Source organism: Vigna angularis, chromosome 7, assembly GCF_016808095.1.
Source record: "Vigna angularis cultivar LongXiaoDou No.4 chromosome 7, ASM1680809v1, whole genome shotgun sequence".
Taxonomy (NCBI): domain Eukaryota; kingdom Viridiplantae; phylum Streptophyta; class Magnoliopsida; order Fabales; family Fabaceae; genus Vigna; species Vigna angularis.
In genome coordinates, this window is record NC_068976.1 from 22,532,823 (window position 1) to 22,560,322 (window position 27,500).

General features: G+C 35.2%; 6 protein-coding genes across 30 annotated transcripts; 2 read left to right on the top strand and 4 right to left on the bottom strand.

Moving 5' to 3' along the window:
* The first annotated feature begins 648 nt into the window (after positions 1-648).
* Positions 649-4,274, top strand: LOC108338270 (alcohol dehydrogenase-like 7). Its single transcript, XM_017575049.2, has 10 exons — positions 649-945; positions 1,087-1,223; positions 1,618-1,655; positions 2,223-2,548; positions 2,689-2,771; positions 2,858-2,933; positions 3,040-3,104; positions 3,193-3,288; positions 3,588-3,752; positions 3,872-4,274. Exons 1-10 carry the CDS (start codon positions 894-896, stop codon positions 3,986-3,988), a joined length of 1,155 nt encoding a protein of 384 aa, XP_017430538.1. The 5' UTR covers positions 649-893; the 3' UTR covers positions 3,989-4,274.
* Positions 4,275-4,355: 81 nt separating this feature from the next.
* On the bottom strand, positions 4,356-5,985 carry LOC108338269 (geranylgeranyl diphosphate reductase, chloroplastic-like). The gene has a single exon (XM_017575048.2). It carries the CDS (start codon positions 5,787-5,789, stop codon positions 4,443-4,445), a length of 1,347 nt encoding a protein of 448 aa, XP_017430537.1. The 5' UTR covers positions 5,790-5,985; the 3' UTR covers positions 4,356-4,442.
* Positions 5,986-6,127: 142 nt separating this feature from the next.
* Positions 6,128-11,218, bottom strand: LOC108338271 (GDSL esterase/lipase At1g71250-like). Of its 2 annotated transcripts, XM_052880477.1 has the most exons (4): positions 11,057-11,218; positions 7,794-7,993; positions 6,498-7,153; positions 6,128-6,401 (listed from the first exon to the last, which is right to left on the bottom strand). In XM_052880477.1, exons 3-4 carry the CDS (start codon positions 7,033-7,035, stop codon positions 6,169-6,171), a joined length of 771 nt encoding a protein of 256 aa, XP_052736437.1. In that variant the 5' UTR covers positions 7,036-7,153; positions 7,794-7,993; positions 11,057-11,218; the 3' UTR covers positions 6,128-6,168. The 2 variants fall into 2 exon arrangements, with proteins under 2 accessions (XP_052736437.1, XP_017430539.1); XM_017575050.2 differs by lacking the exons at positions 7,794-7,993; positions 11,057-11,218 and having other exon boundaries at positions 6,498-7,641.
* Positions 8,910-11,063, bottom strand: LOC108336186 (F-box/WD-40 repeat-containing protein At5g21040). Its single transcript, XM_017572525.2, has one exon. It carries the CDS (start codon positions 10,797-10,799, stop codon positions 9,108-9,110), a length of 1,692 nt encoding a protein of 563 aa, XP_017428014.1. The 5' UTR covers positions 10,800-11,063; the 3' UTR covers positions 8,910-9,107.
* A 5,194-nt stretch (positions 11,219-16,412) lies between the features above and the next one.
* Positions 16,413-21,611, bottom strand: LOC108343127 (phosphoenolpyruvate carboxylase-like). Of its 24 annotated transcripts, none has more exons than XR_008250573.1 (9): positions 20,622-21,611; positions 19,037-19,103; positions 18,769-18,845; positions 18,619-18,682; positions 18,348-18,428; positions 18,139-18,262; positions 17,952-18,019; positions 17,059-17,838; positions 16,413-16,807 (listed from the first exon to the last, which is right to left on the bottom strand). XR_008250573.1 is itself a non-coding variant. In XM_052880478.1 (3 exons), the coding sequence occupies exons 1-3, from the start codon at positions 20,888-20,890 to the stop codon at positions 18,214-18,216; spliced, it is 405 nt and encodes a 134-aa protein (XP_052736438.1). In that variant the 5' UTR covers positions 20,891-21,609; the 3' UTR covers positions 18,132-18,213. The 24 variants fall into 24 exon arrangements, 1 of the variants encoding a protein (XP_052736438.1); XR_008250564.1 differs by having other exon boundaries at positions 18,135-18,262; XR_008250565.1 differs by having other exon boundaries at positions 18,135-18,262; positions 18,611-18,682.
* A 3,266-nt stretch (positions 21,612-24,877) lies between these two features.
* Positions 24,878-26,258, top strand: LOC108337884 (uncharacterized). The gene has a single exon (XM_017574480.2). It carries the CDS (start codon positions 24,985-24,987, stop codon positions 26,197-26,199), a length of 1,215 nt encoding a protein of 404 aa, XP_017429969.2. The 5' UTR covers positions 24,878-24,984; the 3' UTR covers positions 26,200-26,258.
* The last annotated feature ends 1,242 nt before the right edge of the window (positions 26,259-27,500 follow it).

A 27,500-nucleotide genomic window follows, 5' to 3' on the forward strand; every position in this document is an offset into this window, starting at 1 on the left:
ACAATATTTAAATTTAAATACTAAAATAACTTAAAAATATTATTACTGATGATAGTTTTAATTAATATTATGATATTATTCTTTTTTTCAAAGCTTGTTAATTTTTTTTTAAATTTATATATGTAAAACTTTTGTCAATTAATCTTAATCGTGATTGTTTTCAATGAATTTGAATCACGATTATTTAAACTGATATTGATTAAGAAATTTTTTATGATAATATTTAAAAACAGATTAAATAAAAAAACGATTAAATGTAAAGAAACGAATAAAATTAATAAAACAATTATTTTAAATTAAAAAGCTTTTATTTAAAAGATAAACTTGAAAACATACGTAGATACCGGAAAATCTTCGTATACCTGACGAATCAACTAAACTCAAGTTAAGTAACAAATGAAGAGAAAACAAGTGAATTTAAACCTATGAAGAATGTTGACTTCTTACATTTTTTGAGATGAAATTTAAAACTATCTAACATTAAATAACCCAATTAATATAATAAAATTCTACAATTTTAATTTCATAAAAAAAGAAATCCAAATTTGGCATGAAACATTCCTAATCTTATATGAAAATGAATTATCTTATCAAACTTCTCGGTCAAACACAAAGCTATTAAGATATAAAGTTCAAAGATTTTCAAAGACGATTGATTTCGTCTAGATGTCGGTAACTATAGCAAATGTCAAACATGATGTTAGGAATCAAAACATAAGTTGAAGAGTATTATCAACCCTTATCCTAAGCCTCTTCCCTCCCAATCAATGCTATATATTAATGCATACAATTAGTCATTTTCCCTCAGCACGCACTGCTTAAATTTCAGTGATCATTTCCCAACTTTTTGCTGCACTTATTAACTCATTATCTTGATTTTGCTTCTGATCGCCATGGCAGGTAATCTACCAACAGCAACTGAAGGACGCCCCTTGAAATGTAAAGGTATGCCAAGCCATGATTCATGGAAACAAAGTTTCTATATGCTGTCTTTTATTACTTTTTCAGAGAGTTTTATTACATGTTTCAAGATTAGTTTTTATGCTTCATTTGTATAAAACTGTGTTCTTTATTTGCAAACTGTAGCTGCGATTTGCCGCAAGCCTGGCTCTCCACTGACTATTGAGGAGATCATTGTAGCACCTCCATTGCCTCGTGAAGCAAGGATTCGTGTTATATGCACTTCTCTCTGTCATACCGATGTTACATTTTGGAATATGCAGGTTGCCATCATGTTCTTTTCCTTTGTATGATTCTTTATGTCAGAGATTCATCTTTACCTCGTGACAGAGATAAAATCAATCTTACAGTATATAACTGAAGCAAAAATCTTATTTTACTTACAAAAGAGACACAACAGAATTTGTTATTGCTGTAATTGAGTCATGAGTATCTGTTACTTTCTTTTTCATTATTCTTATGATGTTTCTTTCTGGTGTTTGGGATGTTCTTGAATTTCACAACAGAAAGATTCTTCTTAGTCAATGTCTTCCCTTAACCATTTTTTATTTATTCTATCATTCTTTTGATCTGTATTACCTTTTCTTTCTCTTTTGCCAAAGTGGAACTTCTTAATGGGTTTTTTGAATAACTTTTTTGTTTCTGTGTCTTTTGAAGGACCCTTCTCCAAGAATCTTGGGTCATGAGGCTGTTGGGTGAGTGTATGCCTTTTACTCTTTTTGATTCCATAATATTATTTACTGGATAAAGTTACACATGCATAAGGTAAAAAGGAATTCAGTATTCATTTATGCATGTATTGTTAATTTGTATGATCTTTCTGTATTATGAGCAAAAACTTTTTGTGCTTTTAATATATCAGTGTTTGGTCAAACATTACTGCCGTCCTTAATCCGTAGTCCTTACAAAAATGGTTTATATTTTCTATTCCTTATTTCGGTTCTTTTGTGGTGTTACACGTGGAAAAATTGTTTAGGAAGTAGCTAATTTTCTAAACAAAATCCCTTGAGGAAGGATCTGGCAGCTATAAGGCTGATTTTAGTTTTCAGATTTTTAGTATGGATTCAATAAAAAAGCAAAGCATGTCTGCAATATTTCTCCACATGATTTAACAGCAGTAATATAAACATTGCTTTAAGAAAAAATTCTATGACTAATCATATTTATTTTTGCTACCATGAACCATTTTATCTGTTCTGCAAGTTTCATTTAATGCTATTGAAGTGAATGCTGATGTTCCAGCCACTATTGACATGATCCAGGGTTGTGGAAAGTGTTGGAGAGGGTGTAACTGAACTTGCAAAAGGAGATTTGGTTGTCCCAATTTTCTTAGCTGATTGTGGGGAGTGTTTAGATTGCAAATCAAGCAGGAGCAATCTTTGTTCAAATTTTCCTTTTCAGTTCTCTCCTTGGATGCCTAGAGATGGCACATCAAGATTCAAGGATTCAAAAGGAGAGATCATACAGCATTTCATGTTTGTTTCTAGTTTTAGTGAGTACACTGTGATTGACACTGCCCATCTAACCAAAGTTGACCTACCAATACCACCCAAGCTGGCATGCCTACTTGGCTGTGGAATATCAACTGGTAATTTCCTAAACTATTCAAACATTAAATAAATTTCCTAAACAGTTACATAATATAAATTAGTCAGAATATCTGGTCACAAATAAAGGTTTTAACAACATTCATCTAATTCAATATTTTGATTAAACTTCCCCTTTTAGGAGTAGGTGCTGCTTGGAAATCTGCGGGTGTGGAGCCAGGCTCTACAGTAGCAATTTTTGGGCTGGGAAGTATTGGATTAGCTGTAAGGATTCCACTTAAATTTGTTTTGTTTGTTTAGTGGTTTATTTATAGTACTGAAAAGCTCATTGCAAGTGAATGGTTTCGTAGGTTGCTGAGGGAGCTAGAATTTGTGGAGCAACTAAGATTATAGGTGTGGATATCAACCCAGAGAAATATGAAGTTGGTAATGCTTTATGTGCTTAATAAGAATGTTTAGATAAGTTTTTCTGTGTTATTGTTGTGATCAAATTATGTAACTGATTCTGAGTTTGTTTCTTTGATCTACTCAGGAAAAAAGTTTGGAGTCACTGACTTTGTCCATTCTGGAGAAAGCAAAGACAAAACTGTGAGCCAGGTCCACCCTCTTCTTGGGTCCAATCTTTGTTTAATTCAACAGCCTTAAGTCTTGAAATTTCCTTCTCTCATGAGTGGTTGTTTAGCAGATAATCATGGAGATGACTGATGGGGGAGCAGACTATTGTTTCGAATGTGTTGGCAAGGCGTCACTGATGGAAGATGCATACGCTTCTAGTAGAAGGGTCTCTCCCCTTTTCTCTCTCTATCCCTCATCCTCTATCTATCTAATTCTCAATCATGCATTGCACTATGGTTTATAAGCAGACAGAAATATGCGATAAAAGCAGTAACTGCATTATAATTTTCAAGAATCATTGTAGCAAAAAGCTTGAAACTCAGCTAAAAGTAGCACTAGTAATAGTGTTCTTTTTGTACCAAATAACTTGAAAATCCACTAGCAGTAGCACTTGCACTTAGAATAGTTTTGAAGAATAAATCATGAAAACTTGTTGAATGTTGTTAACTACTACTTTTCCAACAGGCTTGGGGAAAAACGGTAGTTGTCGGATTGGACAAGCCAGGATCCAAGTTGAGCCTTGACTGTGGTGAAGTACTGCTCAGTGAGAAGACACTCAGGGGATGCTTATTTGGAGGACTCAAACCTAAGACTGATGTACCTACTCTCATGAAACGCTACTTGGATAAGGTACTATGTGCAACATCTTATACTTTTTTTTAAAGTCTATGTGCTCTTTATCTACTCTGTTAATATATTATGTAAAAATAATAGTGCCATGATGAAAAGTTGATCTGTATTGCCAACAGGAACTGAATCTGGATGAGTTTGTCACACATGAGGTGCAGTTTCAGGATATCAACAAAGCTTTTGATTTGTTGATTGAAGGAAAGAGTCTCCGATGTGTGATCTGGATGGACAAGTGAAGTTAGACACTGCTCTTATTGTCTTGGGATGAAAACAAGTTCAGTGTAAAAGCAGTTGATTGATTCATCAATGCTTCCAACTACTCTTGGTGACATAATCATGCAATAAATATTATCTAAATTCCATTCCAAAAAACAAAATAAACAAGGCTAGGCTGCAATCATCGTTCATTACGAAGGTTGCTGCATCAAATATGTGTGTTCGTTAGAAGGTCAAATCAAATATTACATCAGTAAAGTTTGTAAACCTTCTGTTACTTAATTCAAATTTGTATCTTTCTTTGAATCTTGTTATGTGCCTATTTTTTGTTTGCAGTTTTATTTCTTAGATTTTGTAAGAGTTTGTAATCTTTATTTAATCAGACGAGTTTTTTTTTTTCAATTTTGGTCCACTAGAATCATAATACAACATGCAACAAAAAATCATAGAATGATAGAAAACAGATATAAAGAATCATAGAATGAATCTGTTCATGCGAGTTTCCACAACTTTAGACCTAACCATGGTGCCAATGGTGTTGATGAGAAGCTTAGCATCTTCCCAGGGTGTGCCAGGCGCCAACTTCTTATACAAGTAGCTCTCAAACGTCATACGTTGAACGTACTCGTCCCCACATAGCTCCACCAGAGCCTCCCTGCACGCGTTACTACCGTAGAAAACCCTCTGCAACAGATCCAAAAACCTAAACGTCATAGCATACTCCGCGTCCCACGGCTTCAGGTACTCCCTCCTAAGATCACTCTCGTCGATCATCCTCTCCCCACCCTCCGAAGCCTTTACGACACCGTTTCCACACATGCGACCCGATTTCGCCGCAAAATAGATACCCTCACCCGAACACTTCGTCACGTACCCTGCAGCGTCGCCTACGAGTGCCACGCGTCCCTTCACCCGAACCGGACGAGGGTGCTCCGGAATAGGGTGCGCTTCCACTTTGATCACTTTCCCACCGTTGATCTTCGGCATCACTCTTTCTCTGATCCCGCGCTGGTACACCTTAATATCTTTCTTTGCACGTACCGTACCAGTCCCCACTGCCACGTGGTCGCACTTGGGAAAAACCCACCCGTAGAAATCTGGCGACACGTCGCCACCCACGTACATCTCCGCGAGATTTTCATAGTACACCATTTTCTCGTCCGGTAATTTGATACGTTCCTGGAACGCGATGGCGCAGGCGTAGTCACCGGCGCCGATCGACCTCGCCACTCGACTGTTGGCGCCGTCGGCGCCAATCACGACGTCGACCGCGAGCGAGCGCCGGGAGGAGCCGTTGGCTGTGTAGTGGATTGTGTAGGGTGCGGCTGGCGCCGTCGGGAGGTCGAGGCCTGTAACGAGGCCGGCGACCGCGGTAGCGCCAGCGGAGTGCGCGCGGGAGCGGAGGAACGAGTCGAGGACCTCGCGGCGGACCATGGCGATGAACTCGTGCGGCTTTAGGGTTTTGCCGAAGTCAACGGCGATGTTGGAGGGGGAGAAGATGCGCATTTGCGTCACTTGACGGTCTATGAGGTGGTGAGGGATGTTGAACTCTTCCAGCATGCAGAGAGGAATGGCGCCACCGCATGGCTTCGCGACGGACGGGGGGTTGCGTTCGAAGAGGAACGTTTCAACGCCGCCGGAAGCTAGCGCCTCCGCGGCCGAGGATCCGGCGGGACCGCCACCTATCACTGCCGCTCGGAGCTTTCGGCCGGAGATGGATTTGGAAGCTGAGACGGTGAAGGATTTGAAGTAAGGTTTGCGTTTTGAGGTTGGAATGGAGAATGAAGGTAAACAAAAACTAGTTTGAATTTTGGCAGCCATGGAGAATGACGAAATGAGTTTGGATTTTGAATTTGGAATCAGTACCTGTGAAATAGGAATTAGGGTTTATCACTTTACTCCTCCTCCAAGAATATAATATTTTAATACATAATGCATACTTTAAATCGATTTCAGAGAAAGATACAAATGATGTTAGCACCAGATTCCATCATGGTATGGCATTGTAATAAAAAATTGTTTTCAAGATATACTGTACTATTTCTTTATCTTTCCACTGCATGTGGGGTTAGCATCAGCTTTGCAAGTTGTGTTTGATATTTTACTGCTATGCATGTGTTCAAACAGAGTGTATATATTACAGCTACTTCTAAGTGTTCTGAAACTTCAGTAAATTTTATAACATGATCAATAGGAAATGCTAGACTTTGATGCTAGCTAGTTCATGGATACTGATAGGGCGACAAAGATCAGGAATTGGTTGGCCAGACCAGGCTGCATCAGCTAGGATTTTGTTAACTGCTTGTGTAGGGTTAAACAAATCCCACCAAACATGAGTTGAAGCTTGATCACAGGCCATGTCCATGGAGATGCACCCTATCATGGCACCATTCATACCAAGTCCGCAACATGCACTCTTCACGTCTTCAAAACCTGTATAAAGAACACTTGGTATAATTGTTTTAAGATGCTAAACATTCAGCACAGGAAAATCTTCAGTGCAAAGTTATCAAGGGGTGGAAAACATACCATAAAGCCTTGGCTCGTTGATAATCTCCATCATTCCATTGTATACATCACAGAACACCATCTGAGCATCAGGAAATTCTGTATTGAGCTTGTCTATTTGTTCGTCCAGCAATCTATTGTATTCGAAGATCATGTCATTGACATGTTCCACACAACCGTTTTCGTTAGAATCTGCTGCTGATGACGTACTATTCAACTCCCAGACCATACGAGGTGTGCATCCCAAAGGCAGGACTCCCAAACATGTGATTTTCCTTGCATTAGCATTATAAAGATACCTCGCAGCATTTGCCATCTGGTTGACCAAAATGGTAGCAAAATATTCGGCTCCGCGCTGCAACGTGTGGTTGGAACTGGAAGAGTTGTGGAGGAATAGCTCAATGTAATCTTCTTTGCCAAAGGAGAGGAAAAAGATGGAGGATTTTGTAAGTTGAAGAGCAGTGTCCTCAGTCAGCTGCAGTTGCAACAGCTGCATAGTTTCAGAAACCTGGCGTAGTTGTTGGTTGAGAGACTGGTGACTGTAGCTTCCTTGATTCATGATTTTAGCTTGTGTTGATCCGAAATTGAGACCACCGAGAACCTCCTCCAGAGATCCATTTTGACCATAAAATGGCCGGATTGATGTGAATCCAATCTTCTCAGCTGCAACAGTGTGACTCCGGTACATAAATTATTAGTATTGATTGGATTATGGAGGTGAAACTGTGACCATTAAAACCTCCTAAATAAGTTCTGTCTAAGGAAATATGGTTTCATTTCCCTCCATATGACTTGTTTGTTAGAATCATTAAGATAAGAGTTCTTTTATCTTGTAAAAGACAGGTTTAGAATCTTACTATTTCATACATTTTGAATATTCATTGATTCTTATTCGGATGAGTTTTAAATGAGTTTATGTGTGTGCATTTGTGCATTTTTATCGTATATACCATTCAATTATCCATGTTTTTCTTCTTCTTTTTCATCAATTCTCAAGAAAAAATAAAAAAAGTCATGCGAAATTTAAAAAGAAGAGATTGTTTTGAATGACTTTCATATTTTTAATTGTACTTCAACCTTATTATTTGATAGAATTACTATTTATAATTTGAATCTTGATTTGATCTATTTAATACAATTACTACATATAATTTGAATCTTGATTTGATCCCAGATAATCCTGTTTAAAAAAGAAAGGTTATTTCAAATTATAACTTGTTGTGTGTTAAGTATGTGGAATCTCATTTGGTTCTTAAATTACAAATCCATAGTGTAGTGATAGTATAGTGATAAGGAAAAAGAAAGATAGAAAAATACCAAGAAGTTGAGGAAGAAGAGTGGCATCAGAGCCGTTACATGGATACAAAGAGAGACGACCATGAAGCAAGGGATAGAACAGGGTGTTGTCTCCACAGTCAACAGAGGAATCTCCTAGCACATACAATGCCGATACATCTGAGTAGTTGTTCTCATTAGCAGGGGCATTTGCTATGTCTGGGTGCTGCCCATGAACTGTCCTGAGAATGCCAATTACAGCAGCAACAACAATAAACATTCTCATACTACTTCTCTCTCTCCACTCAAATTGATTTCACATTTGTTGTAAATAAAAAACTGTTTTGCTGCAATACCATGTTAGTGTTGCAACTAAACCATTCAGGTTAAGGGAACTTATTTGATCGAATTTTCTAGTGTAGCAAGGATTACACAAGAAAGTTGCAAACTAAAAACTTACGTTTTTCTAAAAAGCTTTCCTATTTGATTATAGACGAGGGAATATAACTTCCTTCATAACACAATGTTGTGAAATGGAAGATTGGACATTTTTCTCCCTTAATGAAATATCACATTTTTCCCATTTCTCAACAACCTTCGTCATCCAATTTATGTTTTCATCCTCTCTCTCTATTTTTTTTTTATTTGCAGAAGGTTAAAACAAAAACATAATCAGTAATAGTACTTTGAAAATTAATGAAAAAAAAACTTCTAGAAACCCAATGCAAATTTGTCCAAATTCAAATTAAGCTTCCGGAGACATGGTCAATATGCTTTATCTAGGAAAATGTCTTTTTGAAAATATAACTTGTGATTAGTTCATTTTAAATATACAAACCAATAAAATAGTAACACATAATCTATTGTTAAAAAATTATTAAAAAAAATTGTTAACATGTCATAATTCATATATAATTGCATTCTTTTGTCCTTCCTTATTGTATAATTATTTTTTACGGTTGCAAATATTGTCTACATGATTGGCACGATATGGCATATCACAAGATTGGAAATATTGGGCCTAAAAAAATGGATTCGGAGAGTAATGATTATATCCATGAACCAGTATTATCCAAGAATATAAATGACTATACCTGTGCAACTGCTTTCATCTATCAGTTTCTTAGAACTCTCAAGAAAGAATAAATCGATGGTCGATACGAGCTATCAAACACACAGAATTCTAATATATGGAAGTAATCACTAGCTACAGACACTACTAATATTATAGTAGTAGAGATAAACATAAAATTGGTCAATTTACCTGCTTGGAACTAAAATATCGTATACATGAATTTTGTAAAAAAAAAGGACAGTTGGTGCAAGTAAAGCAAATCAGATGACCATAGTCAGTATCTATGTTTTAAGCTTTCCGCTGATCCCACGTTTATTGGGCCAGATACAAGTGACAGAATTCTTCTTGGCAGCAACTGAACACTGATCAGTCCGACCACTTTTACTGTTAAGCTCTGTTTGGAGCTTCCGACGCCTCATTCTGTTCTCTAATCGTATTCCTCTTAATGTGCGGACTCTGCGCTCAATTTCCAGAGCTTCAGTGAAATTCCATATCCTGATAACACCTTCTTCGCCTCCACACACAATTCGATCAGCTCCTATACCCACAGAGAAAAGATTGATTTTAAATCCATGCAACATCCTCTGTGGAGGCTCAGCTACGTCTCCATCCAAATGCTTTACCTTTGAAACCCTCTTCCCCGGAGCTCGTTTGTGAGTCCTCAACAGGTTCCTCACATCAATAAGAGCTAGCTTGCCGTCACTTGATGCTGAAACAAGCCATGGAAATTCAAAGGCAAGGGAATACACAGCAGCAGAGTGAGGAACCCAAGTAGAAACATGACAAGCTTTACACTCGTAACCATCACTTACAATCTCATACACGTGAATTGCACCATCTTCACCTCCAGTAAAAAGAAAGTCCCCAGTATGGCTCCGCGCCAAAGCATAAGTGTTACCAACATGAGCATTATGAACGATGGTCATCAAATCCCCACTACTAGTATCCCAAACATACACATCTGAACCTGATGTGCTGGCCACACTAGTATCATGAGGGACAAGTGCCCAGACCCAGTCACTATGCCTCAGCACTGCAATACACTTCATTGAAAGACGGTCCCACACTCGAACAGTAGTGTCCCATGAACCACTGTAAATCCTTGTCAAATCTAAAGCAAGGGAAGTTATAGGACCTTCGTGTCCCCAAAGTCGAACCTCAGTATTTTGATTCTGTGAGGCTCTAAGCTCAAACAGGTGTGGCAGTCCTTCTACAGCCCTCCAACAATGAATAAATCCATCAGTGCCGCCAGCAACCAATAGTTTTCTATCCGCTGCAACGGCTCGAATGGTGCAGCCAAGGGATCTTGATGAAGCAATCGACAACCCATTCTCCATGTCCCACATCCTCACAACAGAATCATACCCAGAGGTAAATATGAGCTTCGAAGAAGCCAATAGGAAAATAGTTCTAACTGCCTCAGTGTGACCAAACAACACTTCCATACTATATCGTCCCATAAAAGTCTTACTCCTAAACTCCCTTTCCATGAAAATTTCCTTCCATGACTTATCATCATCCACAACCAAGGAGGTTGTTGGAAGCCCCCATCTTTCACAATAGAATTGCTTCCAAGCATGGTGCTCAAATGCAACTCTTTGAAAAATCGTCGAGACACACGAAACAATGCCCAGATCTTTGGGGTCAAGGCAATTCAAAATCTCAGATATTAACGCCGGAGGAAGGTCAGTGATGGATAAACCACGATCTAAAACCACATCACCGGGAATTGATGATTGGCTCAAAGCACTGACCGGAGCTTTGATTCCCTTCTTAGAATTAATCTTGTATGCTCCCTTAAGCTTCACACCCTTCCCAGGTTTGCTATCTGGAAAAAGATCTTTGGTTGCTACTCCTTCGGTTAAGGATTTGGAACTAATCTGATTAGTTTCAATTGTGTCTATGCCTGGATTTGCTACAAATTGTGCAAAATTTTGAGAAACCTCAGTCCTATTTGGGCACTCAAATTCCATAAAAAATGCGGATCCTACTCTATGAATGAAAAGGGTTGAAAGCTCAAACCCCAGTGACGTAACAAATGCAAAATTCCCAAATCGAAAACAAGGAAAACACTAAATCGAGAACCCTAAAGTTACCCTAAGCTGAGAAACAATCGGTGACCAAATTATGGGTACAGGAATCCTAATTTTGAAAAAATAATTGGGGAAAAATAAGAATGATTGAAAGGAGCAAAAAGGGTATAAAGGATAAAAGAACAGGAAAGGAATACCTTGAGAATAGTGGTGAAGCAAAGTGCAAGAAGAGATTGAGATAAGAAAATGAAATTGGGATTAGGGTTTGTGTGGTTAAGTCTGAGACTACAAAGAATCGAAATGAGATGGACAGGATCGGAGAAAAGAATATCCAACACAATATTATTATAAAAATAAAAATTTTATTTACTTATTCTTTACGAGACTTTTTCAACTTTTTATAACATGACTAAAACACTTTTCCTTTTGCCTGAGGGGTAACGTGGAATCTAGGTGGCTGCATGTGGGAAAGAGTATAACACTTCAAACATAAATAAATAGTAAATGGTAATGTCACCTAAATACATGTAATGTAATATATATATATATATATATATATATATATATATATATATATAAAATAGAGAAAATATATTTAAACACAAATTTTTTTAATAATATTTTAACATAGTTAATAAATTTGACAATAATTTATTATTTATTTATTATTATATTGATGTATTCTAAACTTAATAAAAAAACATTCCAATTCGATTATTACTTTTCTTCAGTACAAGTGATAGAATCTTGCGTACAAACCACTTAATCAATCGAGAGCTTATCCTTCGGTAAGGAACGCTTTCGTAGCTTTCACATGAGCCTTTCTGACCTAGGGAACGCTTTCGTAATTCCTAGTATCCGTCACTCGATGAGGAACGCTTTCGTAGCTCTCACTTGAGTCTCTTTGACCTAGGAAACGTTTTAAGTGAACTCCTAGAGTTTGTCGCTCGGTAGAAAAACTCTCACCCGAGTCTCTTCGACCGAACAATCTCGCTTGCTTGGTCGTCCGACCTTATAACCTAAGTTATTTTGATATTAGCTTTCTAACATCATAAGTGAGAGTTGGTTTGATTGACTAAAATTTTTTTACAGTTCAAATTCGAATTGTTATTTTTCTTCAGTGTAGATAATAGGATCTTGCATACAATCCATTTGGCCAACTTTAAGCAACCGCTCAGTGAGGAATGTAAGATCCTTGAAAATATTTGTTAGATACTAGAAAAAAAAATAGTGAATAGTAAATTGTGAATAGTAAAAAGTGAATAGTAAAAAAAATTTATTTTTGGAAAGGATAAGTGTTACACGTAGCTTTGAGATCAGAATTCACCAATTTGCAAATAAAAAATTATTTTTGTAATAGTAAAATAAATAAAAAAATGAATAGTAAAAATGAATAGTAAATTTTTTTACTATAAATAGCCAAGGGGGGGAGGCTGGAAATTTACACCAAAATTCTAGAGAAATTGTGATGAGAAGAGAGTTGGAGTAAATTCTAATTAAAGAGGGGAAATTCTGGAAGTTTCCGGAGAACGGTTTGAGAAGAGGAAACTAAGTCTGGAATAGAGGTAAGGGGAGCTAACTTTGAGTATTTCCTTTGTATTATCTTGAGTCTTGAATATGCTATATTTTGCTTTTGTCTGATCTTAAATCTTGAATATGGAGTATTTTGTTTCTGTATGATCTTGAATTTAAATAAGAGTATGCTTTTGTGTTGATATCCAAGTGTGATAGTTGTAAAATGTGATGTTGATTATGTTATGCCATTTGTATGTTATTAGTTGTTTATTTTTGTATTTTGGAAGGATTAGAAATTGTCTAACCGGCTCTGCCAGATTCAATTTCTTGTTTCCCCAAACATTTTATTGCTTTCCTTATTTATTTTTATTGTATTTTGGAAGGATTAGAAGTTGTCTAACCGGCTCTGCCAGATTCAACTTTTTGTTTCCCCAAACTATTTATTGCTTTACTTATTTATTTTTGGAAGGATTAGAAGTTGTCTAACCGGCTCTGCCAGATTCAACTTCTTGTTTCCCCAAACATGTTAATGTTCGTGTTATTTAATTATATTGTATTTTTGGATGGATTAGAAGTTGTCTAACCGGCTCTGCCAGATTCAACTTCTTGTTTCCCCAAACATGTTAATGTTTGTGTTATTTAATTATATTGTATTTTTGGATGGATTAGAAGTTGTCTAACCGGCTCTGCCAGATTCAACTTCTTGTTTCCCCAGAAATTTTATTGTCTTATCTATTTTTTTTATTGCATCTTTATGGAAGGATGAGAAGTTGTCTAACCGGCTCTGCCAGATTCAACTTCTTGTTTCCCCTGAATTTTTATATTAATATTATTTTGATGGTAAGGGCAACTAATTATTTTTGTATGAATTTATAAATATACGAATGTTGAACTGGTGTTCTCTTGCGAAACTGTTTTATGACTTTTATTATATTGGGAGTTATAACTGAAACTGTTAAATTGTACATGTTGAGATGCGATGAATTTATTGAATGAGTTTGTTGGCTGAAATTGATCTTGTTGGAAGGTCTGGAGTAAGGGTTCTGTAATTGCTTATATATGAGTATTAAATAGATATACAGATACTGTTTGAGGTTGTTGTGAGAGGAAGTAAAAAAAATATTAAAATTAGGCATTTTAGATTTAGAGCATAAGACAACAAGGTAGATAAATTAAATAAATAAATTGATTAATTATTGAGGGCCTCCCTTTGTTGGTAGGATAGAGGAACCTTAAAAACCTGAGTTGGCACATCCCTGATCATAGAGCAGCCCTGGCCTGGTCCAGTCAGTTGTGACTAGTCATATGTGCTGGCGTCGAAGGTGAGTTTGATGCGTTCAGACATCTGGGTCCTCTCCGGTGACCAATTGGAGTAAAGAAAAATCTCTACTAGGATGAAAATAAAATAAAACAAGTTGATTGTAGATGCATAATATTATCATGGTAAAAATTTCATATATATTTTATTTATTATTACATTGAGCCCAGACTTTAATATGTAGTTCCTACGATATGTTGATATATTTTGGTTGATCCATGATCTTTGTTTGGTGAAAATATGTTGAGTTATACTCGTTATGGGCAAAATATGTTTATAATATGAAGCATAATATATGGTAATATGTTTAATTTATTGATACCAAAACGGGTTATTATGAATTCTTGATTAAAGAATGAACATGATTGAGTTAGGTGGATAAGAGGGTATGAATTGTTGGTTTTATGAAATGTTGGAGTGGATATGAGAAATCGTTACTTATGAAATGATGTTTACTACCGGGAGTAGTATGTTCGAGTTATACCATGAGAGTTTGGTATGAGCAAAGTAACACCTGAGGTTTATGAAAGCAGGCAGAAAGTGGTCTGACCATAAGGCTTTGACATAAACATATGATTCGTAAGTTATATAGAAGCAGGCAGAGAGGGGTCTGACCATAAGGCTTCAGAAAGTAAGACATAGTATATAAGTGAGGCTTAAGAAAGCAGGCAGAGAGCGGTCTGACCATAAGGCTTCATGAGTAAGCATGGTACACTTGTAAGATTTATGGAAATGGGAAAGATGACTTTGATAATGATGAATTAATGACATCGGAATAATGATATTTTATCAATTGCAGAAATACATGATTATAATATTTTTATTACAAGTTTAATGATTTTATGATAAGGTGGGCTTACCCTTATTTGTTTGTACTATGATCATATAACTCATGTTATATGTGATTAGATAATGTTGCAGATGCGGTTGAACAAGCTTAGAGATGAGAGAGATGCGGGGAAAAACTTTCAGGGATTTTTGTAAAAAGAATAAATTTGTATTGGGAAGATTATGTTGTGTAAAACTTATAAGTTAAAATTTCAATGGTGAAGACTATATTGTTTAAAGTTTGTAAGTTTGGTATTGTACTTTGGATTAAATGAAATAAAGTTGGATTGTTTATAAGAGATATCAAATTAATTTAGTCTCTACTATCAGTAATACCCTTTAAAATAGGAGGGTGTTACAAGGAACATCTCCGTGAACTCTCACTTGAGTCTCTTTGACCTAGGGAACATTCTATGTAAACTCCTAGAGTCAGTTTTTTGGTGAAGAACATTTTTCGTGAATTCTCACCTGAGTTTCATCAGCCTAGGGAACGTTCTAAGTGAACTCATAGAGTTCGCCTCTCGGTGTAGGGAGGAATGAAGACTTAAGGTGCATTAAACATAGACCCCCTAATACCACGTGAACGACCTTTCTCAAGTTCATAATAATCCATGCGCACCTCGTCCAGTAAGGAGTTTGCTTGGGCATGAGGGCTTGTGTACGGTATAGATACCTGTCAGGCCAATGGATTGGGCAAACAAACAATTAACAACTCCTAACCGATTGGTTAAAATAGCCGTTGAGGTAGTTATAACTGATTGGCGGTTAATAAAAATATTAACCATTTATTGGTAATGGGTCAAGCCTAAAGGTAAACTCATTTAAATATATATATATATATATATATATATATATATATATATATATATATATATATATATATATATATATATATATATATATATATATATATATATATATATATATATATATATATGTATGTATGTTTGATCGGAAAAGCAAGTAACCAACTCTGATTACTAATTTTTATTATAATATTATTATGCAAAGTCACTAACTTGAACATCAGAGTGTCTTTGACAGGTACTCTCCTACATGGCTTGGACAAGAAGGAGAGAGAGCAATTTGGGTAATGAAGGATCATTAATAAGTTCATCCAATCTTCATAACAACTTTTAAGTACTTTGAGTAAGGGATCTCAACCTCTACCAAAAATATCATGTAAAAATGTTGTCAAAAAATGTGTTGACCTATCGTTATCTTATATAATATAACCATCATTGTTAGAACCATTAAAAACGCACCTAAAAACCTCTGAACGGGTGTCAAGCTGAGAGGAGTCAGAAATCAAATAGTGGAATACAAGTGTCAGCAGAGGAGCGAACATTCGTCACTACAAGAAAAATCATTATTACATACCGCCAAAATCCGTATATAACATCAAAAATCCGTATATAAAATGATTTTACATACGAATTATATACGGACAAAAATTCGTATATAAAAAAGGCGTAGCTAAATTACATACGAAAAAATCCGTATATAAATTACATACGAATATTACATACGGATAAATCCGTATGTAAATTACATACAGATATTATATACGGATAAATCCGTATGTAAATTACATACAGATATTATATACGGATAAATCCGTATGTAAATTACATACGGATATTATGTACGGATAAATCCGTATATAATTTACATACGGATATTATATACGAATAATTCTGTATGTAATTACATATAGTATGTACATATGTATCTATTGTTTATAACATATTTAATTAGATTGATTTTTTCTAATAGTTATATAATTAATATTAAAATTTTTACACATTAAGACTTCTCATAAAATTATAAATAATTACTACCAGATTATAAATGTTAAGAATTTATAACATATAATTGTGTTGAAAATCAAATAATTAAAACATGAAAATTTTATTTGAATACTCTATAAAGAGAGTTCAAAGAAATAAATACAACTCCTTAATATTAATATCTCATAACACTCAAATTTAACTTTTACAATAAAATATAAAATATTAAGAAAAATATGAAAAAGAGAAAAATATCTAAAAGAATGTTCATAACTACTACCACTAATATTTCAAAACTCCCCACCATGACTTCTTGCTCTTCTAAGTAGTTGTTATTGATTCATTATGCTTCACATCAGCATCTGATGTTGGAAGGAAAGGGCTTGCACCATGAAGAGAAAAAACTGAATACGAAAACCCTTTAACTTGTTCAATCATTGCCCCTGGTCCCTTCAACTCCCCAAATCTTAAAATTGTACCATCCATATAGAATTAACCTGCAGAAAATAAGTATGGTCAAACATGTTATGTATCAATTCGAAATGGCACAGAAGCGTTAGAGAATTTCAAATAGTTGTTACCCGTTACCAAAAAATACACCATATTAAGTACTTTTCTAATTATTAAGAGAAGAAAGACAATTAAATCATAAATATATAACTAGAAAGTAACATGAAGGAAGATTACTCACCTGTTCTAATTACTTTTCTTAATAATCATGTTCAAACACAAAAGGAAGATTACTCACCTGTAAACTTGCCACTCATAAGGTGACCCTTAATTGCAACCCTTCAACCAGTTCTTTGTTTCTACAAACAAGCAAGGAATTTTTAGTAATTAAATACAAATGCAACACAAAAAGATGACAATCCCAAAATATTAAAATTAATAGTTTATACATATAACTATAAAACAGAAGTTAACATGAATAACCCAAAATATTTTAGGCACGCATAGACTGAAATGGTAATATTCAACTAATATTTATATTATCCTAGGTTTTCTAGAGCTAAATACTCAAATCAAAATTCTATATTATCAGTAAATGTTAAGTGCTGAAGGTAAAAGCTTTACCAGCTCTAAAACATAAATAAGCTCCATAACAGTAGCTTTGAATTGGCGAGACAACATTATGAAATCTGGATCTTGTTCCAGCTCTAGATTATAAAAATGGAAGCAACTAGTCTTCAAAGATAATGAATTATATTTTATCAATGGTTGATTCATCATGAAAGAATTATAAAATTCTTTTTTTCCAGTTTATCATAATGCTAAAATGCCATACTATTAAGCTGAAAACAACAACAAAATTCTTAATTCATTAAACTATGTCAACTATATGGATTACACCATTGGGTACAGTCAAAAAACAAATTCTTAGAGAATTATTCCCTGTGACATCCCTTTTAACAACTTCTTCCAATGTTCTTCATGGTCCTCTACCCTCTTCCTCCAAAGAGACAAAATACCAAGTAATGGGTATTCCCTGTGCATGCACTCACACTCCTCTCCATCCATCACAATGCACCTAATTTGGAGGGGACATCCGCAAAGGTAAAAGGAAAAGGTTAATATTAACCAATATAGTCTTTTGAGCATAACAGAGTAACCTTAATTAGTTAACAAGATTTAGCTACTTACCCAACTTCCACTATCTGAAGATCCCAAACTTTCTTGCATATGCCACAATAATGCTTTGATTTTGTTAACTGAAAAACAAAGTGATTTTAGAGACTGGAAAAAAATTCTAAACAAGTCCAGAACTTGAATTATGATGTTTTAGTTCCAGAACTAAATACAATCTATGAGAAGAAAGTGATATACAAACTCTTTTATGTTCTACATAGGAATTGGCCCCCGACCCTTAAATCCTTTTTCTTCTTTAACATCTTATAAGGAATGTTCAACCCACAAGCTTCACAAGGCCACATCTCTTTCTTCTCAAATAAATCCTGCAATGGAATTCAAATCAATGAACCATTGAACTTTGGTAGAATTCGTTATTTATAGAGTAGTAATTACACAATCAAAGCTTACAGAAAAAGCATGCCAAGTCCATTTTGGGACTACAAATGAGAAAAAACTAACAGTGCCAGAGCCAATTTTCAGTGGAAAACTCTGAATTTACAGAAAAAGCATGATAAGTACAAATTTCAATTCTAAGTTTAAAATGTGAGAATATACCTTTGTTGCTACTTCTACTAGATTACATAAAATTGCAAAGTGGTTTTGAATCAACATTAAAATCATCTTTTTCTAAATAAAATATCCACAAATTCACATATTAAATCATCTTAAACCTTCTTACACTCAAAAATCACCAATAAAAACATTATATATCACCCACAATCAGAGAATCCACAAAATCATACCTGCAATGCAAAATTGATCAAGAAAAAATTAATATCGTGGATTCATGAAAATTGAAATATAAAGGAATCCACAATTTTATATGTACCGAGGCATGACTGTTTCAATGACAATTTTATATGTACCATCAGAGCTTATATCCTCACATGAACCTTCCTCGCTAAGCTGACAAAGAGAAATTGACTTCAAAAGTCACTTCCAAAACAATAGTATAATTGTGCTTTATCTTTCAAAGTGAACCCTTCTTACTTTAGAGGAGCTAAATCTATCCCTCTTCATACTCATAAGGATATGACAACCAAGGAAATGAGACTGAGACCAACACGTATGCAACAAAATTAAGTCAGGAGTATCACCTGAAAAACATGTACAATAGGCTTGACTTGCCAAAACAAAAGAACATTATCATTGTGCCTCCTTCATCTACAAAAGAGTTACATTTTACAGAATCAGAACAGTCACCACAGAATGAAGTATCGTCCCTCTCTCTCCATTTAGTGAATTATTCAACATAATTTACTACTTTATTACGCTAATTGTTAAAATACTCAATGTCACGATGGGACCAGAAGTCCTTTTATGCAATTTAGAGCCAATACCAAACACTATGGGCAAACACAACAATAATTTTCGAAAGTATTTAAGTGAAAATAGTTTGAAAAATAGAAAGAGAGTTTTAAAAACCATATAAAGGAGATAATATGACAGGTTTTGTAGCACATTCAATGAGACTAGTCAAAATCTGTCTTGCAGATTCACTATCGACATCCATGTGAACTCCTCTGTAAATTTCTTTAAGCTCATTCTGCCTCTTAAACACCAAATTTTCATCTTACTAGCTTTGACAACATTTAAGAACCCTTTTAAGAAATGTTTATCCATCCCATGAAAGGTTAAAAAAAACTAAATAAGAATGAAGATATTCCTGCATAAACGGCCTTTCTAAGATAATAAATTATATTAAACATTTCATGTTTAATTAGGAAGGAAGCAAGATGAACATATAATTTAACCAATGAAATGATACCTATTTAGATGGATTAATACTCTTAAATGATGGTAACAACAATGGTCGATGTTAATCATATCATTTCCATAACTCCTTAAAAAGGTGCTGCAAAAGATTTCATATTGAAATTAGAACACTAGTGTCAACATTGTGGATATTGTAATATTAAAATTTATGGTAAGAATGCATTTCAACAAAAATAACTTCAAAGATAAAGTTCATATTAAAAGGAAATTAATGGGGTATATTTGCAATAAGCCATAGTTATATTTCCTATGTCTGTAGATTGCACATTAATGGATATAAAAACTAAAATAAAAATTAAAAATCCTCAGCAAAAGTTACTTTGGTTTACATAAAATTGTTTCAAAAGCATATATTTAAGAACTGCTAATTTTTAAAATTATAAAAAGTCATTTAAGTGATTTTTGTTAATGTAAATTATAGGTTTACAAAAGATATAAACATGAAACAAATAAAGGAAAGCATAAAACATCGGTGGACAGGATTATGATATCCAACTTAAGAAGCTCCATAAACACTTCAGAGAAGCTCCACCAATTAGCTTATTTAATACTTCATAATTTCTTCTAAAAACTATACTACTTTTTTTTTAAGTTTTATGTATACTGTTTCTTCTTATAAGGAGAAGAAAATTAGAAATAAGTTAGGCCAAAAACTATCTTAATCCCAAAGCTTGTCACAGCTTAGTTAGAAATTGTTTGGGTTCTTGATCCCGAGGTATCAGAATTTTCAAACTATCTGAGAACTTTGCTTAACAATGAAACGTGCACATGTGACTGCCAAATTGTGAGATAACATCAACAAACTTTGCTTAACAATGAAACTTTGCTTGATGAAATTCCAACCTTGGTTATTTTCTGATAAATCATGCTTAAAATCATATTAAAAAATCATGCTTAAAATCATACCAGATTGCTTGATGAAATCTGGAAACACCATTCCAAATTGTTTCATGGAAGTAGCTCATCCCTGGTCTCAGCTCATCTTGTGGTCTTAGGGGGGTCCTCTTGATTTCATCTGTAGTTGCATTGTTCTCATCTGCAAAATGTCCTTTCTTCACCTTTTTCCTTCGACGACGAGAAATTTGGACCTCCTCAGCCAAGTTGGCCAAGTTAAGCATGTGGGAAAAGGACATGGCAACAACAATAGAGTCCCCTGCATCCAAACTAGTTATCATATTTCCAAATTCTTCCAGTTTCTTAGGGTCACGCTTTTCTTCATACTCAGCTGAAATTTCGTACACTTCTTGAACCTGCACAAAAACATTTACATAAATGTCGAAGAGAAGAGAAAGAACATAAATTCCGGAATATTTTCTGATAAATCACTATAGCCTTCTCCATCGAATCCACCGATTACATCCTCATTTTTGCACCATTTCACCGATTCAGCCGTTGAATCTTCCTTTTCCACCGAACACGTGACCTAATTCGCATTTCTCACCGAACAATCTTCCTATTTTTCACTCCTCTCCGAACCCTTCCCGCTCCTGGAGTATTATCACGAACCTAGGGTGGATGAAGGTACTCTCTCAGCGTCGAACTACGACTCCGAAACGAACGATGAAGGTGATTGCTTCATCAACGAAGGACAACGACATTGCTGTGTTATTATGCGACGACAGTTCGAGAGAGAAAGGGGGAAGAAGCAAGGGTTTGAGAGAGGGACAGCGACAGTGAAGAGGGCTCGGGAGAGGGACAGCGAGGCGAATAGGGCTTGAGAGAGGGACAATGAGAGCAAAGAGGGCTCCAGAGAGAGATGTGAAATCGCGAGGGTTTGAGAGAGAGATCAAATAGGGTTCGAGGGATAGAGAGAAGATCAGGGGTTTTGAGAAGAATAGGGTTCGAGGAAGAGAGAAAAGCTAGAGGGTTTTGAGAAGAATAGGCATAATGGTTCGATTGGCTTCATTTTAATCAGAATTTTTTTAAGTAAATCATTTTTCCGTATGTAATATTGGTAGCTAAAACGTGGATAGAGTTACGTACAAATAATTGGAACTATATACGGATCTATCCTTAAGATAATTTTTTCACCATCACTCGTCAACATTATATACGACTTTTATATACAGATTTGTCGTATGTAAAAATCCGTATATAATTTTCTTTTTAAAATCCGTATATAATATCCGTATGTAATATATATATTATATACGGATTATAATCCGTATATAATAATCCGTATGTAATAGCCATATTTCTTGTAGTGCGTTTTAAGCAAAACTGAGCTTTTGGAAAATTACGTCACACTCTCTGCATGCATCTTCTTCTCCAAACTCTCATTTTTCTCAAATTATCCTTCTTCTCTCTAAAAGCTCTCCCTTCTCTCTACTAAAACTCACCCTTTCTCTTCTCCGATCTCCATTCATACACCGTAGAAGCACTCCCGGCGTCAAGACCTTCGGTTTCGAGTTCTGAACTGGTAAGTTTTCTTCTCGTTAATCATTCGTTATCTGGTACATGCACACCAAGTTCTGGTTGCATGGTTTCGTCTTGTCTGAACCATTGTGGGTTTTTTGTTGCTTGGTTTAGTTTGAAGAATTATTGAGCGTTAAGGGTAGAATGAATTGTAGTCAGGCGAACCGAAATTCTGTCTTTAGGACGATCGTTCACGCTCAGAGGTAAGAGAAGCTTATTTAATTTAATTTATATGTTTATTGTGTTGTATGAATGTTCATTAGTTGACTGAATAAATATGATGCATGATGGTTGATATGCTTGGATCGTATGAAGTATGAAAAGTGATTATGAGATGAATGTATAAAGTGATGAAACTATATGTTAAGAAATGAATTGGAATATAAATAATCCTAGTATGAAGTTTCTATATGAAAGAGTAAGTTCATCACTGAATGGTCATCGACCGTTCTGTATTTCATAGTAAACTTGGTTAGAATTGAATTCTTTCATTTGGGAAGAATCCTAGTTAATGATGATCGTATTTGTTTCAAAATATTGTGCATAAGCGACCGTCTGAGTGGTGCTTGGTCTTACACCAGAGTGGTGCTTGGTCTTACACCAAGCAATCGTTTGAGTGGTGCTTGGTCTTACACCAAGCGATCGTCTGAATGGTGCTTGGTCTTACACCAAGCGATCGTCTCAATAGTGCTCGATCTTACTCCAAGAGCTCGTATATCTTTTATAATATATCTTGATGAAAATAGCGTTCGTCCAACTTCAATGGAGTTTTTCTTTCTCCGTTTTCGGTCATTGACTGATATTCGGTTGTCTTAATGTGAAGTCTTCTAAGTATTATTCCTTGAATGTCTTGAGGTGTCTACATCCATTGGTTCCGGCCTAGAGCCTTAGTACTTGGCATGGTCTTTTCGGTGTTCGATTGGAACTCGCAAGAGTCAGTTCATCAAATTGGCTCACTTTTGAGTAACGATCGTTCGTTTTAGTCGTTCATGTTTATATGATTGAACTCGGTTTCTTTCTCAAACTAATAGTAATCCTCTTGGTCTTAATCTATTATGGAACTAGAGACCTCTCGGTCTCGTCCCAAGTGTTTGTTCTCGTTCTGAGTAAGGATTGAACGTTCGGAATCGGGTGTCCTTAAGAATCCTTGAACAAAGGTGGAATTTAACTGGTTGGTAATGAAAGATGAATTTGAGAAGATTGATAATGAAAGATGAAGAAAATATGAGATGAATGGAATGTTGTGGATTTGAACGAGCGTTTCGGGGAGGAACGACTCATGGATGATTATTGAATTGGTAAAGTATGACTGTGGGCATGCTAAGCTGGTTGTTCATCCTGATGTTCCGTGAGTACTCGTCCTCACATAGAGGAGGGTAGGTCATGTGTGGGAACGGCAGGAGGCCCTAGTCCTTAAGGGTACTTTGGACAGATAGGACTAACCTCGGGTGACAGTTGTTGAGGGCATCCCAGTTACTACATCACCCGGGTGCACGAACGCTTGTAGCTGCACAGATTTCATACACTCCGGACAGTTAGTCTAGTAATAGGTTTTGTATGATACGTATGTTGAAATTTATCTTGTGTGTTTGATTGTTTAAAATGTATGTTTATGCATGGATTAAATTACATAAATTTACCCTGTGTTTTCCTGTCCTGTCTTGTTTTGTATGTCCGTCTTTGTCATTGCAATGATCATCCGTTGTGGATGTGAGCAGAGGGAGATGAGCTGTTGGAAGATGCGCTGGAAGAAGAAAACCCGATCGAGGTTGAAGTTAAGGCCGAACAGTAGAACGTTCGGTTAATAGTTAGTTTTATAGTGAGGTGGTCATTCAATCACCTTTTTCTTTTGATTTTTTTGTATGATCGTTCGGTAATCTTTTTTTGTAAATCATTCAGTCAGAAGTGTACCTTTGTACAGTTTTACTCTATCGTTTTGCTTTGTAAGGTCGTTCGGCCAGAACCGTAAGCTCTTCTTAGTGTAAGACTGATCTGAAATATTATTAAATGTAATTATTCTATTATATAGTTTGTACTGTATTTTTGGGATGTTACAATCATACAAAAAAAATTTCGTATGTAAGTATTTTCAAAAAATTATTAGAAAATTGTAAAACTCTTTATTTAATGAATTTTTTTAAAAAAAGTAATATTTTCTATCAATTATACCACTATATCCAATTTTACTATTAAACATTATTAGCAAATTATCCATTTTTACTTGTAGACATTGTTAACAAACAAGTTAAAATGTACATCATTGCTAACAGACTAAGCATAAAAACTATATCACTCAAATGCTCACAAAATAAAAAAGTCAAAGCCCACAACTCAGTTTTTATCAAGTCCTCCTTCTTTCTTCTTTTCCTCTCTCTCTTATTTTCGTGTATGAAGTTAACTACTTTGAAAAACGTGTTGAATAATTAAATTATACACAATATATAATATACTGATTACAATTTATATCACCCCGTCGAGCATATGCCAACTATTTACCAAAACCAATAATTTTTTAATTAATTCGTATCTTTGACTTATTTCTGTATCATCACTGAACGTTAATCTTCCCAATTAATCTAAAGTTCACCCTGTTTGTATCACATTTCATATTCAAGTTAAAGAACATAATATTAGTATTAAAGGATAATAATAAGTAAATTATAATAATGAATCACTAACCGCGCATAACGCATAACAGGAAGAATGAAAAACATTGCCATCTCGGATCTGAATTTTGGTGCATTGTATTCATATAAAAAATAATATAATATTTTTTCTTTATCGATTATATTATTACAATGTATTTGATTTTCTTTCTGATTTATATTTTTTGAAGTAATTAAAAAGATAAGAAATGTTACTCACTTATTTTGTAGCGAAACATAAGATCCTATTTTGGCTCCTTCCGTTACGTTTTTCTATCTCTCACAATAACTCATCGCTAAACACAAAACTACGTAACCCTCTCTCGATCACACCACACACAATGTCCGGCGACGAAGCCTCCACTCCCTCCGCCACACCCAAACCTTCCGCCACCGCAGCTGACTCCCCGTTAAAACTCAAAACCGCCGTCGAAGCCCTCTCCTCCATCGTCCCCTCTCTTTCAAGGCTCACCCCCGCCTCTCTCCCCACCAGCCCCGACCTCTACCCCCAAATCTCCGCCCTCCTACGCCAGCCCAACTCTGGCGCCGGCGACAACAATCTCTGCCGCTGGCTCTACGACACGTTTCAGTCCGGCGTCGGTGACCTCCAGCTTCTTGTTCTCCGTTTCATTCCCATCATCGCGGGCGTTTACCTCTCACGCGTCGCCGACCGGAAACCCCAAGCCGGCTTCGAAGCCGTCCTCCTGGCCGTCTACGCGCACGAAACAACCTCACGCGCCGGGAAGCCCGTTTCCATAACGATCCCCGACCTCACCCAACCTAGTGTGTACCACGAGGGCAGCGTTAAAACCTCCGGCAAAGGAACCAGCACCCCCAACTCCGCCGCCACCGAGCCCGAAACCGCCGTGGTCTCCCCCGCGCTGGAGCCCCACGGCACCGTGAGGTCGACGCGGCGGGCTCGCATTGTGAGCGTGGCACTGGAACTGTTTTACGCGAAGATCGGGCAGATGCCAGTCTCTTCAAAGATCGATTTTTGCGAGTTTTGCAAGATGTGGGCAGGGCAAGACGGCGAGATGTATAAGAAGTTCGAAGAGGGTGGAGAGAAGACTGAAGAAGAAGAAGAAGAAGAAGGGAAAAAAGAAGAAGAAGCGGTTGGTTCTGATGTGGCGGTTGAAAAGAGAGTGAAGGTTGAGGGCAGGGTTCCTCTGTGTTGGGAACTGTTGCAACCTGTTATGAGGATTCTGGGACACTGTTTGTTGGGTCCCAATAACAACAAAGAGGTTGAGCTTTTCGAGAAGGCTAATGAAGCATGCAGGTCCTTGTTTTCAAGGAGCATGCATGATGTTAACCCTAAAGCTATTCTTCCCATGAGGAGTCTCATGAGGCTCTCCAAAACTGTTATGCCCAACAACGACAACCTTGATCCCACCGAACTACCTTTCTCCGATGTTATTTCTCTCTGAAAATCCTTTCTTTTCATTCCCATTCTCATCAACACTCATTATTTTCTTCTTTCTCTTCATATCACACTCTTTCTTCAGGATAAATAAATGATGTTAAACTATTAAGCTACAATTAATTATTAACCTAAAATCATATAATTAAATCGTTTGTTTTGGAACAGTGAGATCAAGAACTATATTCCTACACACTTAATTACAAATTTTTTTAATTCGATTATAATATAATTTTAATTTTACAATAAATATAATTATCAGTCTTTGGTTTATCTTTGTATTTATAATTTTTGAAATGAGTTTTTAATCAATATCTAGTTATGATTCTAAATATGTTTTACTTTGTTAAATACACTGAATTTATAAAATTAACTTGTTGTTTTTAGAATAGGAACCGATTCAGATGCGATTATATGGTACAATGTTTTGTTTTGTGGTTAATGTATATGAATTCAGATGATGTTTTTTTTTTCATTAACTATCATTTTGTGATATTATAATGACAGCATTGTGTATATAAGAATTAAGAATTAAATAAGTTGTGTTTTGATATTTTTTGTAGTATTTTTGATATGGACATTTTGTAATTACATGAATTTCGTCTAATTTTATTATCGTGATTTACGTGTTAATTTTGGCGTTAACGTACCTTAAAAAATCGCATATTAAATTTAATGTAAAGTTATTATCAGAGTCAAATATTTATAAGATGTTGAGTGTAAAAAAATATGAAATTATTGTGGAGACGTCAATTTTAACGAAGCCCGGTCTATAGATATTAAAAACTTATTTAACGGTTAAAATAATTATATCTAACTATAAAAGTAAATTAAATTGAAACAAGTGAATGATATTTTTAGCCATGGTATTCAATATAAAAATGATAGTATTTTGAAAATGTAACAATACATGCATATCTAGATATACATCAGTTTATATTTTTTGATTGAATTTTAAAGGTGATTAAAAAGAATAATAAAATATATACAATAAATGGTGGAATTTATAAAATATGCAATATGGTTAACTATTTATAAATTTAATTAATAGGAAAGTTATAATTAAAAATGAATAAACTTATGATATAATTATATGCTATCAGAGTATACTGTTAATAAATATTTATTTATTCTAAAGTATATTAAAAGGAAGGTTTAATTGTAGTTTTGTTATCTATGTTTTGTAAAATTCATGATTATGTTTCTTATTTTTTCATTTTTTTAACCCTTTATTTTAGCTGTTGTTTATTTTTCAATTTTTAGAAAAGACATAGAGTTACAAGTAGGTGCTACCTTTTCAATTCTGGA

Excerpts from the sequence above, each read along its gene's own strand:
- LOC108338270 (XM_017575049.2), top strand. The coding sequence starts at position 894 with ATGGCAGGTAATCTACCAACAGCAACTGAAGGACGCCCCTTGAAATGT. Across the intron at positions 946-1,086 it reads ACGCCCCTTGAAATGTAAAG|CTGCGATTTGCCGCAAGCCT; the intron begins GTATGCCAAGCC and ends TGCAAACTGTAG. Across the intron at positions 2,934-3,039 it reads CCCAGAGAAATATGAAGTTG|GAAAAAAGTTTGGAGTCACT; the intron begins GTAATGCTTTAT and ends TGATCTACTCAG.
- LOC108338269 (XM_017575048.2), bottom strand. The coding sequence starts at position 5,789 with ATGGCTGCCAAAATTCAAACTAGTTTTTGTTTACCTTCATTCTCCATT.
- LOC108338271 (XM_017575050.2), bottom strand. The coding sequence starts at position 7,164 with ATGTACCGGAGTCACACTGTTGCAGCTGAGAAGATTGGATTCACATCA. Across the intron at positions 6,402-6,497 it reads CAACGAGCCAAGGCTTTATG|GTTTTGAAGACGTGAAGAGT; the intron begins GTATGTTTTCCA and ends TTCTTTATACAG.
- LOC108336186 (XM_017572525.2), bottom strand. The coding sequence starts at position 10,799 with ATGGAATTTGAGTGCCCAAATAGGACTGAGGTTTCTCAAAATTTTGCA.
- LOC108343127 (XM_052880478.1), bottom strand. The coding sequence starts at position 20,890 with ATGATAACTAGTTTGGATGCAGGGGACTCTATTGTTGTTGCCATGTCC. Across the intron at positions 19,795-20,621 it reads AGATTTCATCAAGCAATCTG|CACCTTTTTAAGGAGTTATG; the intron begins GTATGATTTTAA and ends AATCTTTTGCAG. Across the intron at positions 18,263-19,707 it reads GTATTAATCCATCTAAATAG|GATTTATTTGAGAAGAAAGA; the intron begins GTATCATTTCAT and ends ATTCCATTGCAG.
- LOC108337884 (XM_017574480.2), top strand. The coding sequence starts at position 24,985 with ATGTTACTCACTTATTTTGTAGCGAAACATAAGATCCTATTTTGGCTC.